Source organism: Zonotrichia albicollis, chromosome 2, assembly GCF_047830755.1.
Source record: "Zonotrichia albicollis isolate bZonAlb1 chromosome 2, bZonAlb1.hap1, whole genome shotgun sequence".
Classification (NCBI taxonomy): Eukaryota; Metazoa; Chordata; class Aves; order Passeriformes; family Passerellidae; genus Zonotrichia; species Zonotrichia albicollis.
The window spans coordinates 6,349,481-6,372,681 of NC_133820.1; the positions used below are offsets into that span (position 1 = coordinate 6,349,481).

Below are 23,201 nucleotides of genomic sequence, written 5' to 3' on the forward strand. Positions count from 1 at the left end.
ACAAACTGCTGAAGGTCTCCATTTAATTAGCATTCAAACTGATAGCGAACCATCTAGCTCATTTTGATTCATTATGAAACACTACTGGAGAAACAGAAAAATAACATAATTCCTAATGATTAAGACTGCCATTATGTTTATTTGTATAGGCATCAGACTCTTTTCAAGTTGCTGGGACCAAGCCAGGATTGCAATTTTTGCCTGAAGCAGGCGAGAGACTGTGCTGAAATGAAATGTTAACATCCCTATTGCAAACCAAAGTGTGCCTTGGAGAGTGTGGGCTCAGTTCAATTGCCTGAACACACACTCAGGGGCAGAGCCTTCTCGGCATCACCCAGTGCAGGAGAAGTGCTGATAAATGTCTGCTATATATCCTTTAACATACCTCAAGCACCCTGTGCATTAGTACAGCTGTAGCACTGCATTCAGCTGAGATTTCACTTTTGAATTTTCCTTAGCACCAGGAGATACAATTGGGACACATTTAATGGATGGGTTCAGAATCAGCTCAATACTTTCTTCACCCACATACCCGAACTCTCCCAAACTACCCAATCCTGAATATTCTCTTCATATATTCAGTGTAACGTGCACCATTTTACACATGGAATATTTTATACATGGATTTACTGGGTTAGGCTCACAGGGCTTGAGCCCTCTAAGCCGCTGCTCTTTAACAGCCTTCAGTGATGTGTAGAAGCTAAGAGCCTGTTCAGGGTATGCAAAACCAAGTAACTTGGATGAAAATGTCTCCACAGACCATGAACTTCTACCCATTGACACCTCTCTAGCTGTTTCCTGTCATTTTTCTCTCACTCATAAATGTGTGATCATTGACAAAAAACAAGAGTAAAATCCACATAGTTTTACATTGTCAGGGCTAAAAGTCAGTGTTTCTGATTGATGACTGGCTGTGCCTTCTCCTGCCTGTGTAGCAGAGGGAGAGGTGTGACTGACCGGGATGTGGATCCTCCTGGCAGCTGGAGTTCCACACCAGGCACTTCAGGAAATGCAGGGTCAGAAATGATATTGTGCTAAGAGGAAAGAACCACAGCAACATCACAGCTGGTCTCCAGCAGAGGTATCTGCAGAGCAGCATGGCTCTCCTTTCTCTGACCAAAAACCTAAGCACATCTTCATATGTGCTCCATGACCTCCCTGAACACAAAAAGCAGCTTGAATTTTATGTGTATCATCAGAGGAAAAAATCCAAAAAAGGTCTCTAACGACACAGCATATTTTCCCAAAGAAAAACCTAAACCAAAATCAAAACCCAAAGAAAACTCACAGTATTGTTTCCTTTAACCCACTATATAAAATTCCTATTTTTCAGGTTCCATTCATGTATTTTGTAACTTCTGAATATTGAAAAATGCAGAGGTTTTTGGCAGGAAAAACAATGCATATGTACACATTATTCACAATGTACTAAATGATCTTATAAATCTTCCTCCATTGAGATCATATAAATCTTCCTTCATTGGTACTATGCTTAAATTTAGATTTGTCTAATAGTCACCAACTTAATCTGATTCTGTAAAAACTGTACCCAATTTTTTACCTGTGTTTGCTGTGTTAAATGAACAGTGACTTACACAGCAGCATGTTTACATGGTTTGTACATCAGGAGGATTTTAGCAGTAAATTATACTGCTACAAGATTTAGGTTAACTGTGTTGGATCAAGGTACTGGGTTGTAGCAGTTGTGATTTAATCATCTTGCAATATTCCATATTTTTATCTGTGGTTATAAAATCTGAATTTGTATTATCCCTCTCTCTGCTTTATGTTCCTTATTCCTACCATTATTGTAACAGATGCTCTTTGGGTTTCCCCATCACTTCTGTTAATTGTGGAGCCATTACTGCTATTACAACCTTGAGCCACCCAGACAGTATTTCTTTGCACACACCACCAGTGCAATTGCCAAATAGTTTGAAAATCATTTTACCACTCAACTCACACAGTAGCTGGCCATAGAGAGAAATTATTTTTTCCTTTATAGCAATAAGACTTACATTTGATGAGCATTCTCATCAGATGATATCTTTATTTTCCCTGATAAAGTGAATTATATTGTAAAATGAGTAAATGCCTTTTTCATCTGTAATTTTTATTTGCATTATTTGGAAGGAGGAAAATTCATAACTTGATTTTATGATTTTACAATGTCTTTGAAGCTGAGTGACTTGGCAATAAAGAGTCCAAATTAGTAATTCATTTTGTTAAAATGTGTTACATCACTATTATTTATGGCAATAATGGGGGGATTAAGCTGCACTCTCAAGCATCTCTGTCTCCTTCACAACCATTAGACTTTTATTCAGCTTACAAATGCAATCTTAAATTTAGGGGGAAAACTTGCAAATTCTGTAACAGCAAAAGAAAACATCCTTTATTCAAAAACATCCTGTAAGAAAGCAGAAAAGACTTTTATGACTACATGCATAATCAGTTGCCTGTGTACTTTTATGTTTTCAGGGTTGAGGCCTAATTAAAATACACCATGGTACCTTTGAGAAATTATTCTCTGTGAAAAAAAGTTCCAGCATTTGTTATTTTTCAATCCTAGCCATATCCCAGTCTTTAAATTTTATGCAAGCAAATAAATGTACATTTGTAAAAATAATCTTTCAAAATAATGCAGACTACTTAAACAACCCAGCTTTGCTGGTTTATAACAAAACCACCTCCAATTGAGACTGCAACTTTTTTTCTTTTTACCAGACATTTAGGAGAGAAATTGTTTTAGTTTAGAGTTCCAAACAATGTACTGAGAGAACATTTTCCAGGTAGTGCAAGAAAGAGTAGTCAGGATAACAAAAATGTTCACATGTTGCACGAAGATGTTTCTCTAGCATCTCTCTCTCACTTTCTTTGTCTCTCCCTACTTGCTAAACCTCACTTTGCCAAAAAATGGTGGAAGCCTTTTAAAAACATATCCTAGGCCAACAGAAATTTCTAAAGGGCAAGTTCATGAAAAAAAAAAAAAGGGAGTACACAGTGGTCTTTAAAAATGCTGATGATTTGTGTAATGATCACTGCCTTGGTCTGACTTTTTAAGACCTGTATCAAATGGTTTTGACCTGTGTTTGCTGTGGTTTGTGAACTCTGCTATGGATAGCAGCATATTTACATTGCCTGTACACCAAAGATGCTTTAATAATAAATCATATTCTTGCAAGATTTATTTTAAGTAGACTGGATGAATGAAGAGGTATGTTATGGTTGGGATTTAGTCATCTTGCAGTTTTAAGTAGTTTTAGCTGTGGTTATAATATTAGTAGATTTAAATTTATTTTTAAAAACATTGCAACAAAAATAGCCTTATAATCTAGTTATTTTAGTCAACTTTTGGAAAGGCACGTTTTGATGTAACAATTTTATTGTTTCAAGTAGTAATTAAAGCCATGATTTCAGCTTGTTATGTTTTTCATCATTTAAATGATGGCAAATAGGATATTTTAATTTTTTTTCCTGTGCAGACAAATCTGAGGAAATAGGAATGTCTGTACTAGATGGGAAAACACCACCATCTAGTCCAATTTAATTTACAGCCAAATGAAAAACGGAATACTTACAGTTTCCCTTGCTCACTTCACCCATTTTTAGACTCCAGAGTCTAGAAACTTTCTGCACTGGTGACTGTATTCACATCACTCACTTTTTTCATGTCATTTCTAATTTAATTTAACTGCTGCCACCTCTCTCCCCAGCTCTTCTCCAAGGTGAAGAGTTCTAGTGTGTTTAATCTCTCTTAGCACAGACACCATTTTCAAAGATCGGCCATCCTTCTCACTTCCCCCCCCCCCTCATTTTGATAATTTTTTTTTTTTTTGCCGCTGGATGAGCAGAACTCCACGCTGCATTTCCAAAGGAGAGGTGCAGTATTTCCAAAGCATGCCAGGCACACCCGAAGGGGCTCTCCTTAAGGTCCACCCCACATTCATCAAGTGACAAAACAATGATTTCTGTTTGGGTTTCTGCCCCTCTCCTTGCTTGAAAATCATCCTTTCTCTCCAGCAAAAGGCAAGAATGCTGCAGGGTCAGGTGACAGTGACAATGACACTGTAGAGCTCTATCACTTGTTTCCTGGTAGTGAAATAATTAATACCACTACAGGTGGCAAATGAAAGATTTTTATGCTCTTCACAGTCCTGAAATATCTTCAGTCATTTTACAAGTGGTTTGTGAAAATTGCCCTACTGGGCAGGAGGGATTAGGGGGCATTACCCCCTTGATTATGAGAAGGAAAAATATGCATAATCTCTCATAGATTTTTATACATACTTTCACACTGAAAATTATGCACCTTTCCAAATTTAATAAAAAAATTTTACATGAACTGCAAGATGACCATGCCTTTTTGCTAAATACTCTCGCTACATTAAAAAAAAAAAAAAAAAAAATCAGTGGAATAGAAAATGGAAATGTTGCACATGAGTAAATAGTTTTGTTTTAAATTTCTGTCTTAAAAATATAGTTGTACTACTGCTTTCTAGCAGCAGTAATATTTAACATTATCTAGTATAGTACTGTAGATGTTCAGATATATATTCGGAAAATGAGTAAAAATTTGAAGTCAAATTACTTTTTCTTTCTTTGAAGCAGGTTCTGTGGACACTTCAGACAGAAATTGGGTCTTATCTTAATATTCACACCTTATCAAAGTTGTGAAGTGCTACATAAAATGAGCAAATAGAGTAAATGCTTGATAAGTACATAACAATATAAATGCTTTAAGCTTATCATAAAAATTATTTATCTATAATAACACAGACTGGGTGCCAAGAAAAAAGAACAAACCAAAACCCCTCATTTTTTAGTATGCAATGAGTAAGTGGAAAGAAAAAAAAAGGAAATTAATGGAAAATTTGGGCATGACTACACCACGGTGCCTTCTAGACAACCTTCCAAATAAACTTTCTGAAGTAAAGTTCAAAGAATGGGGTTTATCCCTAATGTCAAACAGACACACAAGCATTTGAATTAAAAGCCAGATGTAGCTCCCCTGATTTCCACAGGATTGCTGATAAAGCACAATGTGGGTAGGTTTGCAGGATCAGGGCAGCATCTGCAGCCTGACTACTGCCCCTTGTCCAGAAGACACAAAATCAGGTCATGGGAAGGCACCTAGAAAAGTGTTAATGCTAAGAATATTTTGCAGTTTTATGAAGTCACAAGCTAATTCAATTAATATGCAATCCTAATCTATGTTGAATGTCATGTAAAGCTGACAAAATGTTCTTAAATTTTTGTACAGACCTGACAAAATGTAAAGTTCAGGCTGAGTAACGCTGTGCTGGACTGCAGGTGCCTTTCTTTGCCACGCTCTTGCCCTGCTATGTATGTAAGGGGTGCTGCCAATGCAGCACAGCTCTGCTGCTGATACATCATTTTCCTTTTGATTGCTGAAAGAAAAGCTGTGGAATGCAGTGAGAATTAGCTCACATTCCTACAACAGGGAGTGGGCATCATGTGTTTTTCTGGGACTTGCCACCTTGCAGTCTCAAAACCCCACTTTTTCAGTCCTATATCCTTTCATTTTTAGGTTTTTATCTGCATTTTTCTTTCTTTCTGTATTTCATTCAATACAGGCAATGCAAAAATAATAATTAATGCTACTGAAATACCAGCAGATAAAACTGAGATCTTAAGATATAACATGTTAATGAAAAGAATAAACTTATTGACATGGGCCAGTCAATTACAAAAAAAAAAAAAAAGAATAGGTGCTTTTTTGGCAGAAAAAGTGTTCGTTCCATTTGGAAAATTCCATTTACTACATTTGCTAATAAATAACTAATCCACAGTAATTTTTGACCTAGATCTGACGTCTGAAGTTAAGCTTTAGTTGGAGTTCAGGGCTAATGAAGCCAATTCTTGGAACTCTCAACTGACCAAGACTGAGATTATTTGACTGCCATTTTCCTTTTTCCCTTTTCCAGCAGCCATCCTTTTAACATACTTTTAATATTGCAATATGGCTAAAATAACTGCCCTTTTCCAACACTGGTCTTTTGAACACAGTACAAAAGACCCTCTTCTAACCCTTATAAAGAGAATTAAAATAGCTTTTTCAAGCATTAAAAAGCCATTTACTGAAGGGATCCAGCAACAGATGGGGAAACGTATGATTGTAACCCTTCTAAACGTTTGTGCGCCTTTTAAAAAATTACATTATTCCATACCTTGAACCCTTTGATTATAATTTATTTGGAAAGGAAGATGACCTAAATTTTCACGTGTGATATTAAATGTAAAGCTTAGATCTTTCCAGGAACCTCTCCCTACTGGAGGCTTGTGAGCTCCAGTGCAACCTTAGGCATCTGCTGTGGCTGCCATGATATAAATGCTAGGGATGAATAGAATACAATGGAACAAAATAGCACAGAACAGAAAAGCCATGGTGAAAGGGACCCACAGTGATCATCCAGCCCAACTGCCTGATTGCTTCAGGCCTGACTCAAAAATCTTGATTTGATGGCATTGTCCAAAGCCTCCTGAACACGGACAGGGATGGGGCATCTACCGCCTCTCTCTCCAGGAAGGCTGTTTCAGTGCTGGACCACTCCTTTGGTAAAGAAATGTTTCCTAATGCCCGCTCAGAATCTCTCCTGGGGCAGCTCTGAACCATTGCTGGCACTGGATGCCAAGGAAGAGATCAGCACTTCCCTCTCCACTTCCCCTCCTCAGGATCAGCCTCTTTTTCTCCACACTAGACAAGCCCAGATTTCAATTAAACAGATTAATGAGGATGAAATGGGCAACAATAGGGAATTTGATGTTACAATGCACAGAAGTCACTAATTTTCTTTTATCCAGCTTTGTTTTTCCTATTGCCTTCCTCAACCATCTTGGCCAATGAATTCTAGACACTCATGACTTTAAATACTCATTAAGAGTTTACCCTGAATTCTTTACTAAAGTTTGTGAAAGCATCAAGAATTAGCAGCATCATTCTGCAGCCCACAAAAGACAGAGAAAGGTTTAAGACACGTCCAATCCTACAAAACATAAATCAGATGGCCCCAAAAGGAAGGAAGACTATTTTATATGATCTCTGTTTAAATGCTAGGTGTTGAGTATGTTTAATTTCATTTACACTGAGAGCCAAAAGAGTAATATAGGATTGTGTTTGAATACTGAACTAAACTCAAATACTGCCAGGTATCAACCAACTATAGATTAAAAGAATTCTTTACAAAATGGTTTGATATGGTAGGATTTTGAAAGCTGTTTTGTCCAGAAACCAGGACAGTTACTAATAGGTTTAGAAGCCTATAAAAAAGACAACACATTGTCAACAGTAAAAAACAATTTAAAAAAAAACCCTCTGAATGTATTTGAGCAGCATTAACTTCCAAAGCCCTTGAATCTGCTCCTTATGTTCTGTCTTCAGAATGTAGCTTAACAGTTCATCACTTTTTTAATAAAAACCACACATTCGAAAATGTGTTTTAGACTGATCCATGTGTTGTTCATATTATGAGCATTGTTTTTCTGTTATTATATACAAGTGCATGCAGGCATTGCCTATATAAAAAATGAAAACAAAAAAAACCCAGAAGAAAAAGTCTCCTGCCCTTGAACTTTCCTGATGTTCTTAATTTCTCCATAACATTGCAAATATAACAGGAGCAAGATGTTTCAGACTGCATACAAGCCAACTATTTTATTATAGGGTTGAAGGCAAGCCCAGACTACTGTGAATTTCTGTTGTGTATGAATTATTCCTCTGAATGCTTATTTGGTTGAGTAGAATTATGCAGAAATCCTATAGTCCAGTCACATTTCTTAATAAAGAAGCACATTCTGCATGGGAAAACAAGACTGAAATATCTGAGTGTCATAGTAGTAATTTGAAGTAAATTTTCCACAGAAATTATTTGGTAAGAATTAGTGAACACTACTCAAAAGGCCCAGAAAGTAAAAAGGTGAAAATTTTCATCAGACAAAAACAATTAACACACTTCCCCACAGTCCTGCTATAATACAGGGATGTACACTAAAAACAACAAAAAATCCCACATGGACTGGGAATACATAAAACCACTCACAGATTACTTGGCACAAGGTCCTGTGGTGGAGGAGAGCCAACCTGAATGCAATATAAGCCTAATTTCTTAATGCTACTAACTCCAGAAATATTGGGAACAGATGCTTCTGAGATGAACTGGAAGGGGTAGGGCTCTGGAATTAGCAACCCTTAAAAACTTAAATGACCCAGAGCTGCTATTGTTTCCAAAACCCCACAGTTTACCCCAAAACCCCACAACAACAGTCTGACATATGGATGTCCACACACACAATAGCAACTCAGCATTCACACTAACAAAACTGCATTGTAGGTGATAAATGAGTTCAGGATTGGTGGCAGTAATTGTGCCAAAGAATCTCAAAGTGTGCCCAGTATGTGCAATTCAGCCCAGTAACAGAGTGGATTCCTGCACTGGATGCAGTAATTGAAACTCAAAGCTAAATATCAGAAATGTTCCTCTGTACAGAAAACTGCAAAAAAAAAAGAAAAAAGGAAAAAGCTTTACATATTCATTTTCTGTGATATTCCCATTGTATAACAAATTAATATAGTTTTAAAAGCCAGCTTCTGTCAAGTATGTCCAGGGATCTGGTCCAAAGTCAATGCTAAAAGTCCATTACAGCACTTTGAATTCATTAAAATGAAACTTGTCTCTTCTCTGTTGGGTGCTGAATGCACTTCATGACCTGATGTGTATACAGCAGAGACTTGTTAGACACAAGAAAAGAAGCATACAAAAGAAATAAAATGTCTTCCTCAAATTGTCAATCTAGGGGATTTTTCTATCTTTTCTTTTTTTACCCTTTTTTTTGATATATTCCCAAAAAGATTTATATTCTGGCCTTTGTTGTCTGGGATCCTTGTCTCTTACCCTTTATGCCAGGAAAGGAAATTGTACATTAAGGTAAATTGCTACTCCTGATACTTCTTTCCCTTGACTGATGGTTTTCTATTACAGGCTTGCAAGAATTCAGGCTGGAAAGAAACCCAAGCATCTTGATTGAAAAGATTTGATACATTCTTTTCAAATTCATGCTATCTAAATCACAGCAGGATGACTTGTAATCAAAGTTTTTCAAAAAGAACATAAATTTGGGGAAAAGGAAAAGGCCATTCAGCCCATTGCAAGTCATCCTGGTTAACACAGCTCTTCCAGAATAGTATCTCCCTTTTTCTTTAATGACCCCAGTGCCTCCAATTCCAAACTTGGCTCAGTAGGCTATTGAAAAATTGTATTTCTTTTTGAGTGAAAAGTACTTCCTTGTGTTGGTTCTGAATTTCATTTTTTTCAGTCAGTTCCAGTTCTGCTTCCCTGTTCGCTCTTTTATAGTCAGCCAAACAGTGAGTCAAGTGTTACTGAATAAGGTTTTCCACCCTGTATTTCTCAGAGTAGATGAGTTTGTAATTCTCTCTTTTTCTCAATTTTGCAGCTACAAAAAATGAACTCAGCTGTGATTACGAGACCATGGACTTCAAACCAGACTTGTCTTCCACTCCTTTCCTTTAAAGGTGTGTTTGAAGCTAATCTTTTAAAACACTGGCATTTGATTTTTGTTCACCTGCTTGCCTTTGCTGACTGCTGACACACACAGACACATGCCAGCCCCTCCAAGCACTGTGGCACCCCCTTTTCTCCACAGTGCACTCCCTGAATCTGACACAGAAAAGACATCTCAAATTACTAACACAGGAAAAAAACAACAAAACCAGGAGTGTGATTCAGCAACTTATTTCAATGCTCTGAAAAATGCTAAAAAAAAAAAAAATTACCTTAAGAATACCCTTTTTTGTATTCACAGTCTGAATAACTTCACATGCAAAAATTAATAGGTCGGGTTAAATAATCTCCAAAGTCACTCTCTGTAGATTTTGCTTTTATTTTTTTTTTTTGTTCTGGGAATGCTATAGCTTCAAGTTTCACCAAGGTCATCTCTCATCCAAAAAACTTAATATAATTAGTATCAATTCTGCATTTTGTGAGGCTCACACTGGAAGTTATTAACTGTGTTTCAAGTGGAGTGTCAGAGAAACGAAGGGCAGAGAGAGTAATCTTTTCAGCTTCAAAGGCACAGTTGATGACTTTAGCTCACTGGTTAGTGAGAAAGACGTGCATTTTTTATTAAAGGTGTTAGCAATACATTTGAAACTATAAGCATTTTTCTCTCTTTTTTCTTTCCTTTCCTCATTTCTAGAACTTGGCACCACTTCAGTCTTTTTTTTAACATCCCACATAGCACTGGAACAGTGGCTTTAGATGTCCTTGTTGTTAGCTATAACAATATTTAGTTGAATACTTTTGCTTGTAAGAGTGAAGCACTTTATCAATACCCTGACAGCACGGAACTTGCCAAAACCTGCCTTGCCCAGTAATAAATATATAAAAAAAAGGAAGATATCAGTCTTTGTAAAAGGAGTGCCTTTAAAATACCATAAACACCTCTCTAAATAAAGTAAAAAAGCTTTGTGATCCCATATAAATACAGCAACAGTGGAAGACATACAACAGCAACCATTTGCTTAATCTTTCTCCCTGCTGTAAGAAATCCAATATATTGCCCTTAAAACTCAATATTAAAGTTGTGCTTGACAACACCCTTAAAATAAACCAAATCAAAATCTTAATAAGATCCTAAAGATCATAGATTCAGTTCTTTCAAATGAAATTCAAGAATCAATTTCAAAGCATATTTGCAGAGTCTTCTTTACAATAAATATTTGCTTTTGAGAAGAAAATGCATACGGAATGTGAAACCTTCAAGAATCAATCTATGTTTGTTAACCTCAAAGACACTGAAGTGAGAAGCAAGGCTCAAGTTTGCAACAGTGAGGATAACTAAGTGCTGAAGAGAAACACCAAGGGGAATCTGTTTCCTTAGGTCCTAAATTAAGTCTACATATGTCCTGGTGCATGCTCTTTAATAAAATAAAGGTTTCTCTGTCTCATAAATCTATGAGACAGAGAAGTCAACTAGTCAACTAGAAGTCAACTATAGTCAACTATACAGGAATTTAGGCTAACTGACCCAGCAGGTCCCTCTGGAGTGAGCAGATCACAGATTATATCTGTGAATAACACACCAAAACTACATACAGTCCCACTGAAAATTAATGAGCTTATCAATTTGTAAAGTTTTACTTGGAAGAAAGGCAAGTACAGCCTATTTTTCTGTGGAAGAAATGGTTTGGATGTCTTCAAGCCATTGCCAAGCTTATGGGGCAGCACTGACAATGCACTAAAAATTGCCTGTCTCTCTTTGGACTGGCAAATCCAGATACATCCACTTCAGGGCTACCTGCGAGTGACCTGGGATAAACTCATTTAACCAAACTGCTTGTAGAGATGTAAATACTAGGTCACCAAAATCTCTTGAAATCAGTAGAATTCTGGCTTTTAAAGCAAGAGGTACAAAACCCCACTTTTCAAAAAGTTATTATTTTGAAAATCACATCTTAAGCCTGAAGAGAGCAGGAAGTTAATATGAATAATAGAGTTTTCATATCTTGTTTACACATGAATGTTGAAAACCACTAACTTGAGGTCAGCACCCAGCTAGAGGTCAGACGAAAATGGTCAGTGTGACATCAGCACACGCTGACTCTGGTGTAGCACTTCACACAGAGCTGGTGACATCCATGACTTCCGTCCTTCTTCCCAGGGACTGTTTTTGGAAATGCCTGTGCTTCCCTGCTAGCTGCACGTGGGGGCTGAGCAGGAGGAGAGCTAACACCTTACAGCCTGTGGCACCTGAGGCGAGGTCTGAGGCTGAACTCAGAGACAAAGGATGCTCTTGGCAGGCAGTAAAAACGCTTCCAGCAGAAGGGACTCTTAATTTGGAGAACTTCTTGCACTGCCAGCTTACAATAGAGACTGTCAGACTGCATAATTCATAGAAAAAAAAAAAGAAAAAAAAAGCCAAAAAACCCCCAAGTGTGATCAGAGCTTAGGCTGGGAATGTTTGAATTCCTGATGCATTGCTGAAGCCTCTCTGGAGCTCTGCTATATAATGGAATCTTTATCAGACCATCAACCAATTGTGATACTTATCTGCACAGCCTTGCATTTTGGGTTAAGTGATAATCCATCAAGGCTGGAAATCATTGTGTACTTTTTAAGTTGCCTACTTCATTACTGCAAGCTGACAGCTGGATGGATTTGTTAGCACTAGAAATATTTGTCCTAGACACAAAGAGCAGGTTCCTAATATATGATATTATGATATTTTCTTTCATGTATTCAGCATGCCTGGAGCTTAATCTATGTCTCATTTATGATATTCATTTACTTGGCAAACTATTCAGATCATGAAATCTATCTTTATTTGTTCCAGAAAGCAACAGCCTCATTTCATGAATAATATGACCAAATAATGTGTAATAATGACGATGGTCTTCATCTTACATCATAATGGCTGTTAAGCAGAGAAAATTGCCATGTTATAAACGGCACAGGTCTCTGCTTTAGTTTGTAAAGGTAAAAATTGCAAAGCACAAGTACTTTTTATGGCAATGGAGGTAACTAGCCTCATGTGGATCATGTTGCCAGAATTTTTTTTGGTGGTTAGACTGCATGAGTAATGTACATGTTGCCTTGAGGATTACTCTAGGATTGATATTACAACTATAAAAAATCTTTTAAAAGTATCTGAGAACTGGGAATTCCACACAGAAGCATTTAGGTTTGATTTGGGTCTGCTCACAACAGACATCAGGGTATTTCCATTTCCATTTTTCAGCATGTTGTGATAATACAGTTTTATATTTAGCTTCACACTGCATGAAAAATTTCCTCCTTCCATAACCACATTCTGCTGCTACTTACTGCCCTGTTGCCTCTGAGATACAGGAAGATATCTCATGTGCATGCACCAACACCTCCAATTCCTAGCCCTAAATTTTTAAAAAAAGGCTATTTTCATACTATGTTTGTAGAACCTCTTGCTTGGAGCTGGCACGGTTATGGCCTGTGATCACCATGCATGTAAACACACAATGTTTGCCATTATTCTAATTCTATGGAGACATAGAAATCTGTAGGAATCCAGCCAATAAAGTATGAAACTGCTTGAGAATATTTGGGTTTTTTTGTTTTGTTTTTAATCTTGTTGTTTGTTTTGTGCTGTTTTTGGGGGGAGGAGTGTGGAGAGGAGGGGTTTAAGGTTTCTTTTTTTTTTTTCCCAGATTATGTTATAAGAAGGTTTTCCTGGCTCTGTATCTATCAGACCTGAAAACCAAAGAGCTCTTTGAGTTAGAACAGATGCTACAAGCTCCTCTGTTGATCTTAAATCTGTGAGCTTTGAGAATTCACAGCACTAATTGCACCACTAAGCCTGACTAGTGGAATGAAACCCTAATTAAATGGTACTTCAGAAAAGGAACAAATGCTGTGCAACCCCTAAAACGGGCACTGTGGATGACTAAGCCTCATGAAAAGATTGCTGTAGAACTAAAGAAACTCCAAGTCCTGTTCACAACAGGTATATTTTGATATAAAATTATCCAACAGTTTGGTCTACTAGCTGCTTGCACATGCCAGGTTAGATTTTCCAGCCATTACTCAGCTGTAGCTTGTGGATGTTTCTCCTGGGTAACAGCCCTGACCAAGACAGCCCTGTTCAGAGATTTTGAAAAAGAAGGCTGGAAAATAAGTTTGAGATCTCATCATGGTCTAACATAGCTTCATCATGATTTTTTAACACACCATCTATACAGCTGAGGAACAAGTAAATTGTAAAAATAATAGTAAGGAAAGAAATCAGTATAAAATCAGGAGGTGGCAGTTCTTGAAAGATGGATGATTAAGACTTGAATGTCTAATGGAAAAAAAATAATCTAAGGCACTGTTGCTTGAATCTCAAATTGTTCATCCTTCTGGCAAATCTAGACCTTGGGTAAGCCACTAGGAGACTAGTGCAAAAGTATGGAGAAAGAAGAAATAAAACCTATAAAGTTCTACTTTTCCTACACAGTTTGAATAAGCCCAGACACAAATTAGGTTTTATGTTACTGCTACAGCTATAAAGCAGTATATAAATGAACTGGCTTTTAGCTGGCTGTCATAGGAAAGTGCTTTTAACATTAGACAAGGATCATTTTTATTATCAGAGCTGAATGCAAGTAAGCATGCACAACTATATTTAAAGTGTAAGTCTACCCTTATCTCCTTTGCCCCTCACATATTCTATAGCTTTTCCTTGCTTTGTTGTTTCTCTCTTCGTTAATATCTCAGCCTGCCAAGTTATATTAATCAGATTATGAGAAAGAAAAATAAAACCATAAGGAAAGAACTGGTAATGTTTAGCATTTTTTTGATAGGAAAAAGTATGAGGACTACAAGTGCTGTTCAAGTAGTTTCCTGTATTTAAGCTGCCTATAATGAAAGTTATTCTATTAGCGTTGGGTTTAGATTTTTTTTTTTAATAGAGACTTTAAAGTAAAACTAGGGGAAAAACAGAAAGTAACAATTTTTTAGCTAGAATTGTTGCCATTTACACTATTAAATAGAAATATTCACACTTAAAGTCACAATAGTTTTCAAAATTAATATATCCTCAAACCCCTCCTTATGCCACTGTATACTCCTAAGTTTAGCTCCACAGATTTCCTTTAAGAAATCTTTATTTTACACCAAAGCTAAACCAAATAAAAGCAAAGAGGATTATAATAAGCAGAGATTTCACTGATATATAAATGTGTGCATCTTTTGCCTTTGTGGTCACCCTGACAAATAAACTCTTGATCTCCCCAGTGCAGCTGCCTGGGAGCAGCATCGTGTCTGTGCTGCACACAACAACTTCTGGAGATGTTTTCAGGCATTGCTATATAAAGCTTTGAACATTCTGGTACAGTCACCATCCCAGTGAGTCAGCTGAGCCTGAGTCACTCTGATGCGTGCCATCAAACTGAAAGGATCTGTCTTTTGAGATTGGGTTTGGCATTCTTAAATTTCCACCTGTTTGGGTGGTGGAGGTGAGGTTTCACTCTTCAGTAATAAGTAAAAATAAGCAAGTTTGATAAGCTCTTTGACTTTTTTTGTTTCTTGATAGAAATAGGATTTAAACAAAACAAAAAAATGCTCTGTTTGTGTATGTGTGTGTGGGTGATTAACATAATGACAGCCCATGGGAAGGTTTTATGTACATTTGTGTGCACAGGCTTTTTCCCTCTGTGAATACAGAAACACAGAGCTGTTCTGGCTTGAGGTGGCTTCTCCTGCACTGTTAATCACACCCCCTCTCCCCCTACAGCACTTGCAAAGATTGGCACAGCACAACCTAAGTTAACTTTACAAAGAATTTCTCCAATGCAAGCATCCCTTGTTTTACTGTTGGGGCAAATCCACAATCCTCTTGTGCCTCTTCCCAATCATAAAAGGGAAAAATTGCATGGATTCAATGCACAGCTTTCACAAATAACATTACATAAATTTGATAGAAAAACTGATGTACCTACTCATACAGTGTATAATTATTCTTTCAGTGGTCCTCCAGATTTGTTTCTTCTCCTCATACATTTTATTCTCATTTTGTTGCACATTCCTCATCATGGTTATTAGGCTTTAAGATACCCTTGACAAATATATAAAGGGCAATATTCCTCACTGGCATAAAATTATGTTTAGGATTTTTTGAGTTAGTAGGTAATGTACCAGTAAAAGAATAATTAATTCCTGAAGGACTGTGCACAAAAACAAGGATATGTTTTCTGAGAAAGTGAAAAGTTTGACTTAACAGAAAGTTTATGAATTATCATGCTGTCATCCAAGTGGATCAGTAGCCTTTTTCATGTTGTTTACTAAATGCCAGGCAAATCAGGGCAGCAATGAATCACATGGTTCCAGAATTAACTGATGACTTTTGGAGAATTTTCTTTCCCATGAATTAAGGCTTTTGGTAAAGAGAAGGTACAATAATCAGAATGCAAAATGCCTTGGATTCACAGCTTCCATTGGCTTTTTACCCCCTGTACCTTATGCCTGCAAAGACATTTCCTGTGACTGGAAGTGAAACAATGCATACTCAAAGTGGACTATGTAAAAGTCATGCAGAACAGAGGGACTGTCTTGTAAAGCTTACCTGAGGAGATTCTTAAGTATTAACCACTAATTTCAAAACAAAATTAGTGAAATCTGTCTAGAAAGTTTACTATGCCAGCTATGGGAAACCCAGTTTAAAGATATTATCAAATAGCATACACTACTACAGTCTGTGGAAAACGTGTTTCCTTAAGACATGATCCAACAAAGCAAGACAAATAGAAAAAACAAAACAAAAAAGTTTCGATGTTTGAGAATTTATGGATAGCTTCTCAATATATTCTTTCATGTCAAAAATCTTATTGTAATACGAAGCAGAGGTGTCAAAGGAAAATATGTTTAGGCAGTAGTTTTTGCTCAGCTAGAAACAAATGGTACTGAAAAACCTGATCTTCTCTGCAATGGCTCTTATGTTATTTGTACCTCTGTGGGGTGGGTGCTCTGACATTGCAGATGAGGGTCAGTTCTTGTATTTCAGGATGGCAGAACCCCACAGCAGGCCCTGAAAGTTTGTGAATATTATTTGTTTATGGGTCCAAGACAGATAGGGGATGAGGAGACCCAAGGAGATGCACCTTGTCCAATTCCCTCTGCCATGGGAATAAAGCACTTTAAAATAAAGTCAGGATGAAGTGAGTTAAACTTAAATAGCTGAATATCTGAAGTCATTGTCTCCTATGCATTTACAGTGTTTCTGCTAAATGTCTTTGCCAGTAATACAGGGAATCATTTTCCCCACTGAACGTGGAAAATACCTCTTCATCACAGTCATATTGACTTCTGCTTTGAAAGCAAAACCAAGCAAGCTGGTGCCTTCCACTTCTTTGCAAAGCATATCTATAAGTTTGCTGTCCTTGTTCTTTGATCTGTCTCCCTTTGTGCTCATTTTTCACTGTGACATCCCCTGCTACCCCCATTACAAACAGCACTTCAGTTGTCTTCCACTGTTGGCTAAAACACCAATTACTTTGGCCTTGTCCTCATAATTCATTATTAATTTCTGTATTTATGTCATCTAGTGTATTTCTAAACACTTCTGTTTTGTTAAATTTCTCACAACTTGCTCATTTCATTTTGCACCCAGTTTCATACCCGTTTTCATGTTTCTTCCACATTGATATATGATTTATGTTTATAGTAACCTTGTTTTTGTGTTTTAGTGAAGTTTGATATCTTAGACTGTTAAGAAACCTAATTTCATTAGTTTATTTCATACTTTGTTATATTTTATATATTATTTTATACTACATGTATAGTAGTATAAAATAATATATAAAATATCTTCTCTCTGCGTTGGGATAAACTATCATTTTCCTTTCAATACAAGATTTTGAGGAAACGTACTTCCCACACTCATTTGTCCCTTTGATCATCTCTCCAACAGACTCTATCTACCACTTCTTGAGATCGAAGTGCTCTCATATTTTTAGCCATTTTGCTGCATTCACTTCTTTCTTTCTGGGAAAAGTGAGTGCTCATGTTTCAGCAATTGATCACCCAATTTCCTTTCTGTAAGTGTAGCATCAAATTGCATTCAGTCTCCCACGTGTTAGAGCTGAAACCTAGAAGAGAATTCCCCTGTTTCACACTGTTCTATTGATGCTAGACACACAAATAGTGAAAATGAACACTCCACAGGAAAGAAAATGAGGCCCAAAACCACACTTAGGAGGTGAGACAACGCATTAAAAACATCAGTACAATCATAACAATGACATGACCACATAACAAGCAGAAGAAAACAATTCATGAAGGGCAGTAAACTTCAGCACAGCACACCAAGAGCATCGTCCTTCCAGGTTGTGAGCCCTCAGAAAGTTGGAAGCTTCTGTGCTTTACACAAACCACTCTTATAAAGACAACTCCTGTAATTCTGATCCTTTTCAGGAAATGTTCCTCCTGCAACCTCTCAGACCCATAAACACTGGGCTGTTTTCTATGGTCTAGCTTTCTCTTTCTGAAGGAAAAGGACTGCTACAACACTTCCTCTCTCTCCATTAAAATAACAGCAATTTCACATTAAAAGTAATATTAAAGATTAGAAAACGTAATTTTAGGTCTGATGTCAGTTTACCATATGAAGGCTACAATATTGAAATATCTGTGCCCTGTGGAGCAATAATTTAGGTGATTTGATACTATGACAATTTTTATTCTCACTAGTTAGGCAGGCCACTACAACTGACTGATAACAACACATCCAGAAAGAAAAGGTGTCATAGCTGTCTTACCTTTCCTGGCCTAACTGCACCTCATCATGTCAATACTTGCAGTGGGGTAAAATAATATAATTTCCTCTCTTCTTGGGCAATGAAAGCTTTCAAGAGACCACATAAGAACCTTCTGCCATTTCATTTACCACGAGAGATTTGTAGCTACCCAGAAGATGATAATCTGCAAAACCTTCTGCACACATCTTCCCTATTTAACAGTTATCTGATCAGCCACTGAATAAAAGAGTAAAATAACCTTTATATTTTGCTCATAAAGAAATGAAGCATTACTAGGAGCATATGAAAAGCTGTAACAGAAAAAACCCCAACAGATGGGGGTCAGGGAGGGGAGAGAGAACTTTTAGTTCATTTACTCCAGCTCTGGTGAGATAACAACACCCCTAAATAAGGAATGCCTTAAGCTGTAAAGGGCTAACAAGGGTGATACATCACAGTGCCTCTTTGTTATCAAGCAAGATTTCATCAACAGAAATTCCAGTGCTGAGACACCTAGCTTGTTTTAAATGGTAGCACCCAAAATAACCAGCCTTAAAAGGTCACGTTTATTTAAAAATAGCTTCCTTGCATTTCACATTAAAGTTAATTTACTAACCTTAAAAAATTAAATGCAAATGTATACAAATAATTTAAGCATCCTGTCAAAGTTCACATACACACTGCAAGAGCAATGGCAACATTCAAGGTCATATGAAATCTTTCTTAACCCACCTATCACCCTTTGGATTATTCTGTTATATATATACTGAGCTGAACACTTGCACCCTCTCCTCAGCAATTTCTATCCTTGTTAAATAAAAAAATCAAAATCAAAGCTCTAGTTTCCTCTTTATCATGTGCTTCCCAGGCCATAACAAAGAAGGATACTGTACCTCTGATGCTGGTGGCTGTTGCCGATGTGGTTGTGCTGGCTGTTAAGGCTACATTGGTTGTGACTGTTGCAGTGGTAAGGGAGGGGATGACAGTAGTGGGAAGCAAAGTGTTGAAAACATCTGGTGAGTGGAAAAAAAAATATAAAATAAAATCATATCATGCAAACAAAGGAGAACCATAACAGTGGTTTAATTTGTAAATACAAGTATGTTGAAAATGACTAAATTAAAACATGATTAACATAAATTATTACAGGTACAACAGGGTACCTTTAAATTCTTGACATTTATCACTCTCAATTTTTTATAGTCAATCTTTGAGTACACAAAATTTAAAACTCTGTTAAAATGACCACATTTCCACAGAACAAGAGAGTGACAGTTTAAGTGACAAGAATCCATTTCTTCGCTGAGCCATTTTAAATGTCTCACGTAGTAGAAACCATATACAGATGAAACATGCTGTGTCAGAGTGGGAGATGATAAAAAACAACACCATCATGCTAAAATAAACACACACATGTTAACGAGAAATGGCTGTATGTTAAAACACCCACTTTCAGACAGACTCAATGAAGGGAAAAAGGGGAGAAAATTCTACTAACTATAAGAGCTGCTTTTTCCGGATTGCTTTTCTTCTTCCCACACATTTGCTTAAGACACAGTTGTCTGCTAAGATCCAGAGCAGAGTATATTTCAAAATCTTTACCCTAATTTGCAGGCACAGTCATCTTTCAGTCATCCTTAATGCTTACAATGTATTGTTAGTACACATCAATATTTTCCTAAAACACCTTCAAACTAAAAATCAGAAATGATAATAATATTACTATAATAATACTATAATAATAGAATGCTAAAAAAGCATGCATGCAAGTCAGAAAAAAATTCATACAAAAAATGATGACAACATCCTTTAAAACCGTTCAGGTTTTGCTAAAGCAAGTGCAGGAATGCCAGGATTGGGAGCATGACTGTTTCTCTGAAGAAGAACCAGCAACACCTGATGCAGAATGCTCCAGAACAGATCAGATCATAACCAGATGTACACATAGAAAATATTTTGATTACGTTGCCAAAAGCAATAAAGACCAATAGGACTTTGCCTATAAGGTGATTGCAGGTTTTAAAGAACAAAATACAAAAGCTCTGAAAAGAAGTAGAGAAAAGCACTTCTGAGATGACAAAAGCATCTGACATTTTTTGGATTATTTATCTGGCAGGTTTGAAAGGGAAGGACTCTTTTCTCAGCAGTTGATGGTGAGTAACCCATTCCATACTGATTTCACTGAAAATATTTCTGAAGGCTGCTATTCAGTGCAATAAAAGAGCAAAAGTCTGACCCACAATCTGTCTTCCCTTGCTTTGGAAAGAAATGCAATTGGTCCCTGAGTACCATCAATTCAGACTGAAATCAATGGAAGCTGAAGTAGCTCAGAGCTTTTCAGTACTGGGCCCTACAGAACACACTTCAGACACAGAATCCTTGAGTTCAGCATTGCTTAATTACTCTCTTAAGGCTTCAAAGTAACATGCTTACCTTATTTCCATGCTGGATGACAGATCATTTTCCAAATTTAAAAACCTCCTTGTTAATTACTCTGTAAGTCACCTATTATTTTCCATATTCCTCTAGTTTTGATAAAAAATATCACTGCGCTCTCTGGAATCTATACCTGTGTGATGTTCTACTTCTGAAGTCACCAGAAAACAAAGATCCATTTTCCATCTCTACACTGATTTTTAATCTAATGTACACTGATATTTAATCTAATTCCAGTATAAAACATTCTCAAGACAGAAAAATTAGAACAGGCTTTTTAAAACCCTCAAAGCTGTAGACATATTAATCATCAGGAATAATGATAATGTTACCTGGAGTGTGAGTACCACAATAATGAAATAGAACTGAGTATAACAAGCATTAGAAATAAATTAACATGTTAAAAAGATACATGTCACATGTACTGATGTATGCAATTTCTTCTCATGAAGGGAAACTCCTTCCCTGATAAGTATCTGTTAAAAATTAAATCAAAGAGAAAAAAACTCACCTACTTCATAAGGAGAGCAAAACCCCTTGCTTATTAGGAAAGCTGTATACATCATTCTTGTACATAAAACTAATTAGTGTGACTCATGGTTCCATTCATTATCTTTCTTAAATACCAATTACTTAAGACTGCAATGACAAGTTATGGTTTTATGACAGAGCTATCCAATCTGCAAGCATGCTGTTTACCTATTTTACCAAATAATAGCTTACATGAATCACTGGTTAACTTAGAACTTTCTGGTTTCTCTTGAGATTGAAGCATTTCAAACAAGATTTCTTATTTTAAATTAAAGCTACCTAGGAAGCATTCTAGCTAACATGAACTAGGATATGCCAGTGTTTGAGTGCAGATGTGATCTCATCAGATTAAGAAAAATGAAAACTTGTGCAGATATTAGTTTCCTGATGAAAGTCATAAACTTTGATGCCAAATATCAAAATGGAAGCCTGGCAGAAGCCTCAAAGAAAATAGGCTTTCTCAAAAGGGATGCAAAACCAAGGAATAGTATTTGGTTTCTTTCCTTGCAGAGTGAGGTGAATTTAATTGTGCAAACTACTGCAGTCTGTCTGCTTTGCTCACAGCAATACCAGGACTTGCTCCTAAAGATCCTAGCATGAGGAGAAACGAGGAATCAACAGCCTGAGGAGCATCACATTGCCCAGGCAATGAAATTTAAGTCTGTTCTGGACTCTAGAAAGGTTTGGTTTGCACCAGCTTACATTCAAGGCTCTGCCCAGTGGAATACTCTATTAACAACATCAGAGTCTGCAACAGAAATGTGCAAAGTAACCAAATAACTCAGAGCTCTCCAGACAACAGCCCAGATCCAAGCATTCTGAAATGATCCCCACATTGAAAAGACCTGTGTGTAAGGCACCTGCTGAGTCTGACAGAATGACTCCTATCAGTTCTTCCAAGATTTATGGATTCTTGTGAAAACTTTGTCTTTGCCTCGAAAAGGCTTTTCTGTAAGAGAATACAGAATATGCAGTTCAAGAAATAAACTAGAAGCAATGTCCAGTGTTTCTCAGTCTCTCATTGCAGGTGCAGGAAGTAAATGGGTTTGGAAGTTCCCAAAAATACACAGACTGCAGATAAAAAAAATGATACTTAACAACACAGGCTTCTGTTTAAGCCATATGGATCACTGTGCTTCATGGAGGGTGTGCTGCTCCATGTCATGCCAGAAAAGAGAATTACAATTTGACCTGTTTCTAGTCCTGCAGGATTTTAGTTTTTTGTTGTTGTTGTTGTTTTTGGTTTTTTGTTTTTTTTTAATGCATGGCAAACCCATCTTATTTCACTAGTGAGGCACAAGTTGTCACCCAAAGCTCCCTGCTGGCAGCTGCTCAGAACATGCTATCATAGGGACAATGTAGATTTGTCCTCTTGAGCTTTCTGTCAGGGAGGATCTTAGCAGAATGGATTTGCAGATTTCTGCCCACGAAATATGTCCCGGAGTGAAACTAATTTCCACTTCTTGTCTTGCAATTTCTGAATCTAGTTGTACACAATGTTCAGCTGAAAATGAATTTTTCTTTATGCCTCTCATGCCACTAAATACTAAGGATCATTATGACCAAGAGACCTCGCAGAGCGGAACTTTTTAATTCAAGTAGCCATACCCAAATCACTGTGCCAGATTGCTATTTCAATAATACTAAGGTATTAATCCTTAGCCTCCTGTGAAGCAGAAAATAGCTATATTCTGCAGATGGGGAGCCAAAGAAGATAGAAAAGCCATGCTCAGGAGATCTAGAAGTCAAGCAATAATTGTCTCCATTAATTTTGAAACCTCACTTCTAAACTGGATGTTTGTTGACAGACAGATATTCAGTCAAAAATCCAATAATGTAATTAAGTTGGTATTAACTTCATCATCTTGCCAGCTCTGAAATGTAAACAACTCATGGAGAACTAATTGTTTCTATAAAAGCTGTTGGAAATAGAAAAGGGGTTGACCTTCAT

At 36.9% G+C, this 23,201-nt stretch overlaps 1 protein-coding gene across 3 annotated transcripts in view; it reads right to left on the reverse strand.

Annotated features, from left to right (window-relative positions):
* CADM2 (cell adhesion molecule 2) overlaps positions 1 to 23,201 on the reverse strand; it is a 571,412-nt gene that overhangs the window by 30,581 nt on the left and 517,630 nt on the right. For 2 of the 3 annotated variants that reach the window (XM_074532615.1, XM_074532612.1), the window contains one exon: positions 19,177 to 19,296. The exons of the other annotated variant lie outside the window; for it this stretch is intronic. In XM_074532615.1, coding sequence (XP_074388716.1) covers positions 19,177 to 19,296 — 120 coding nt within the window. The remainder of the gene's footprint in view (positions 1 to 19,176; positions 19,297 to 23,201) is intronic. 3 annotated transcript variants of the gene reach the window in all.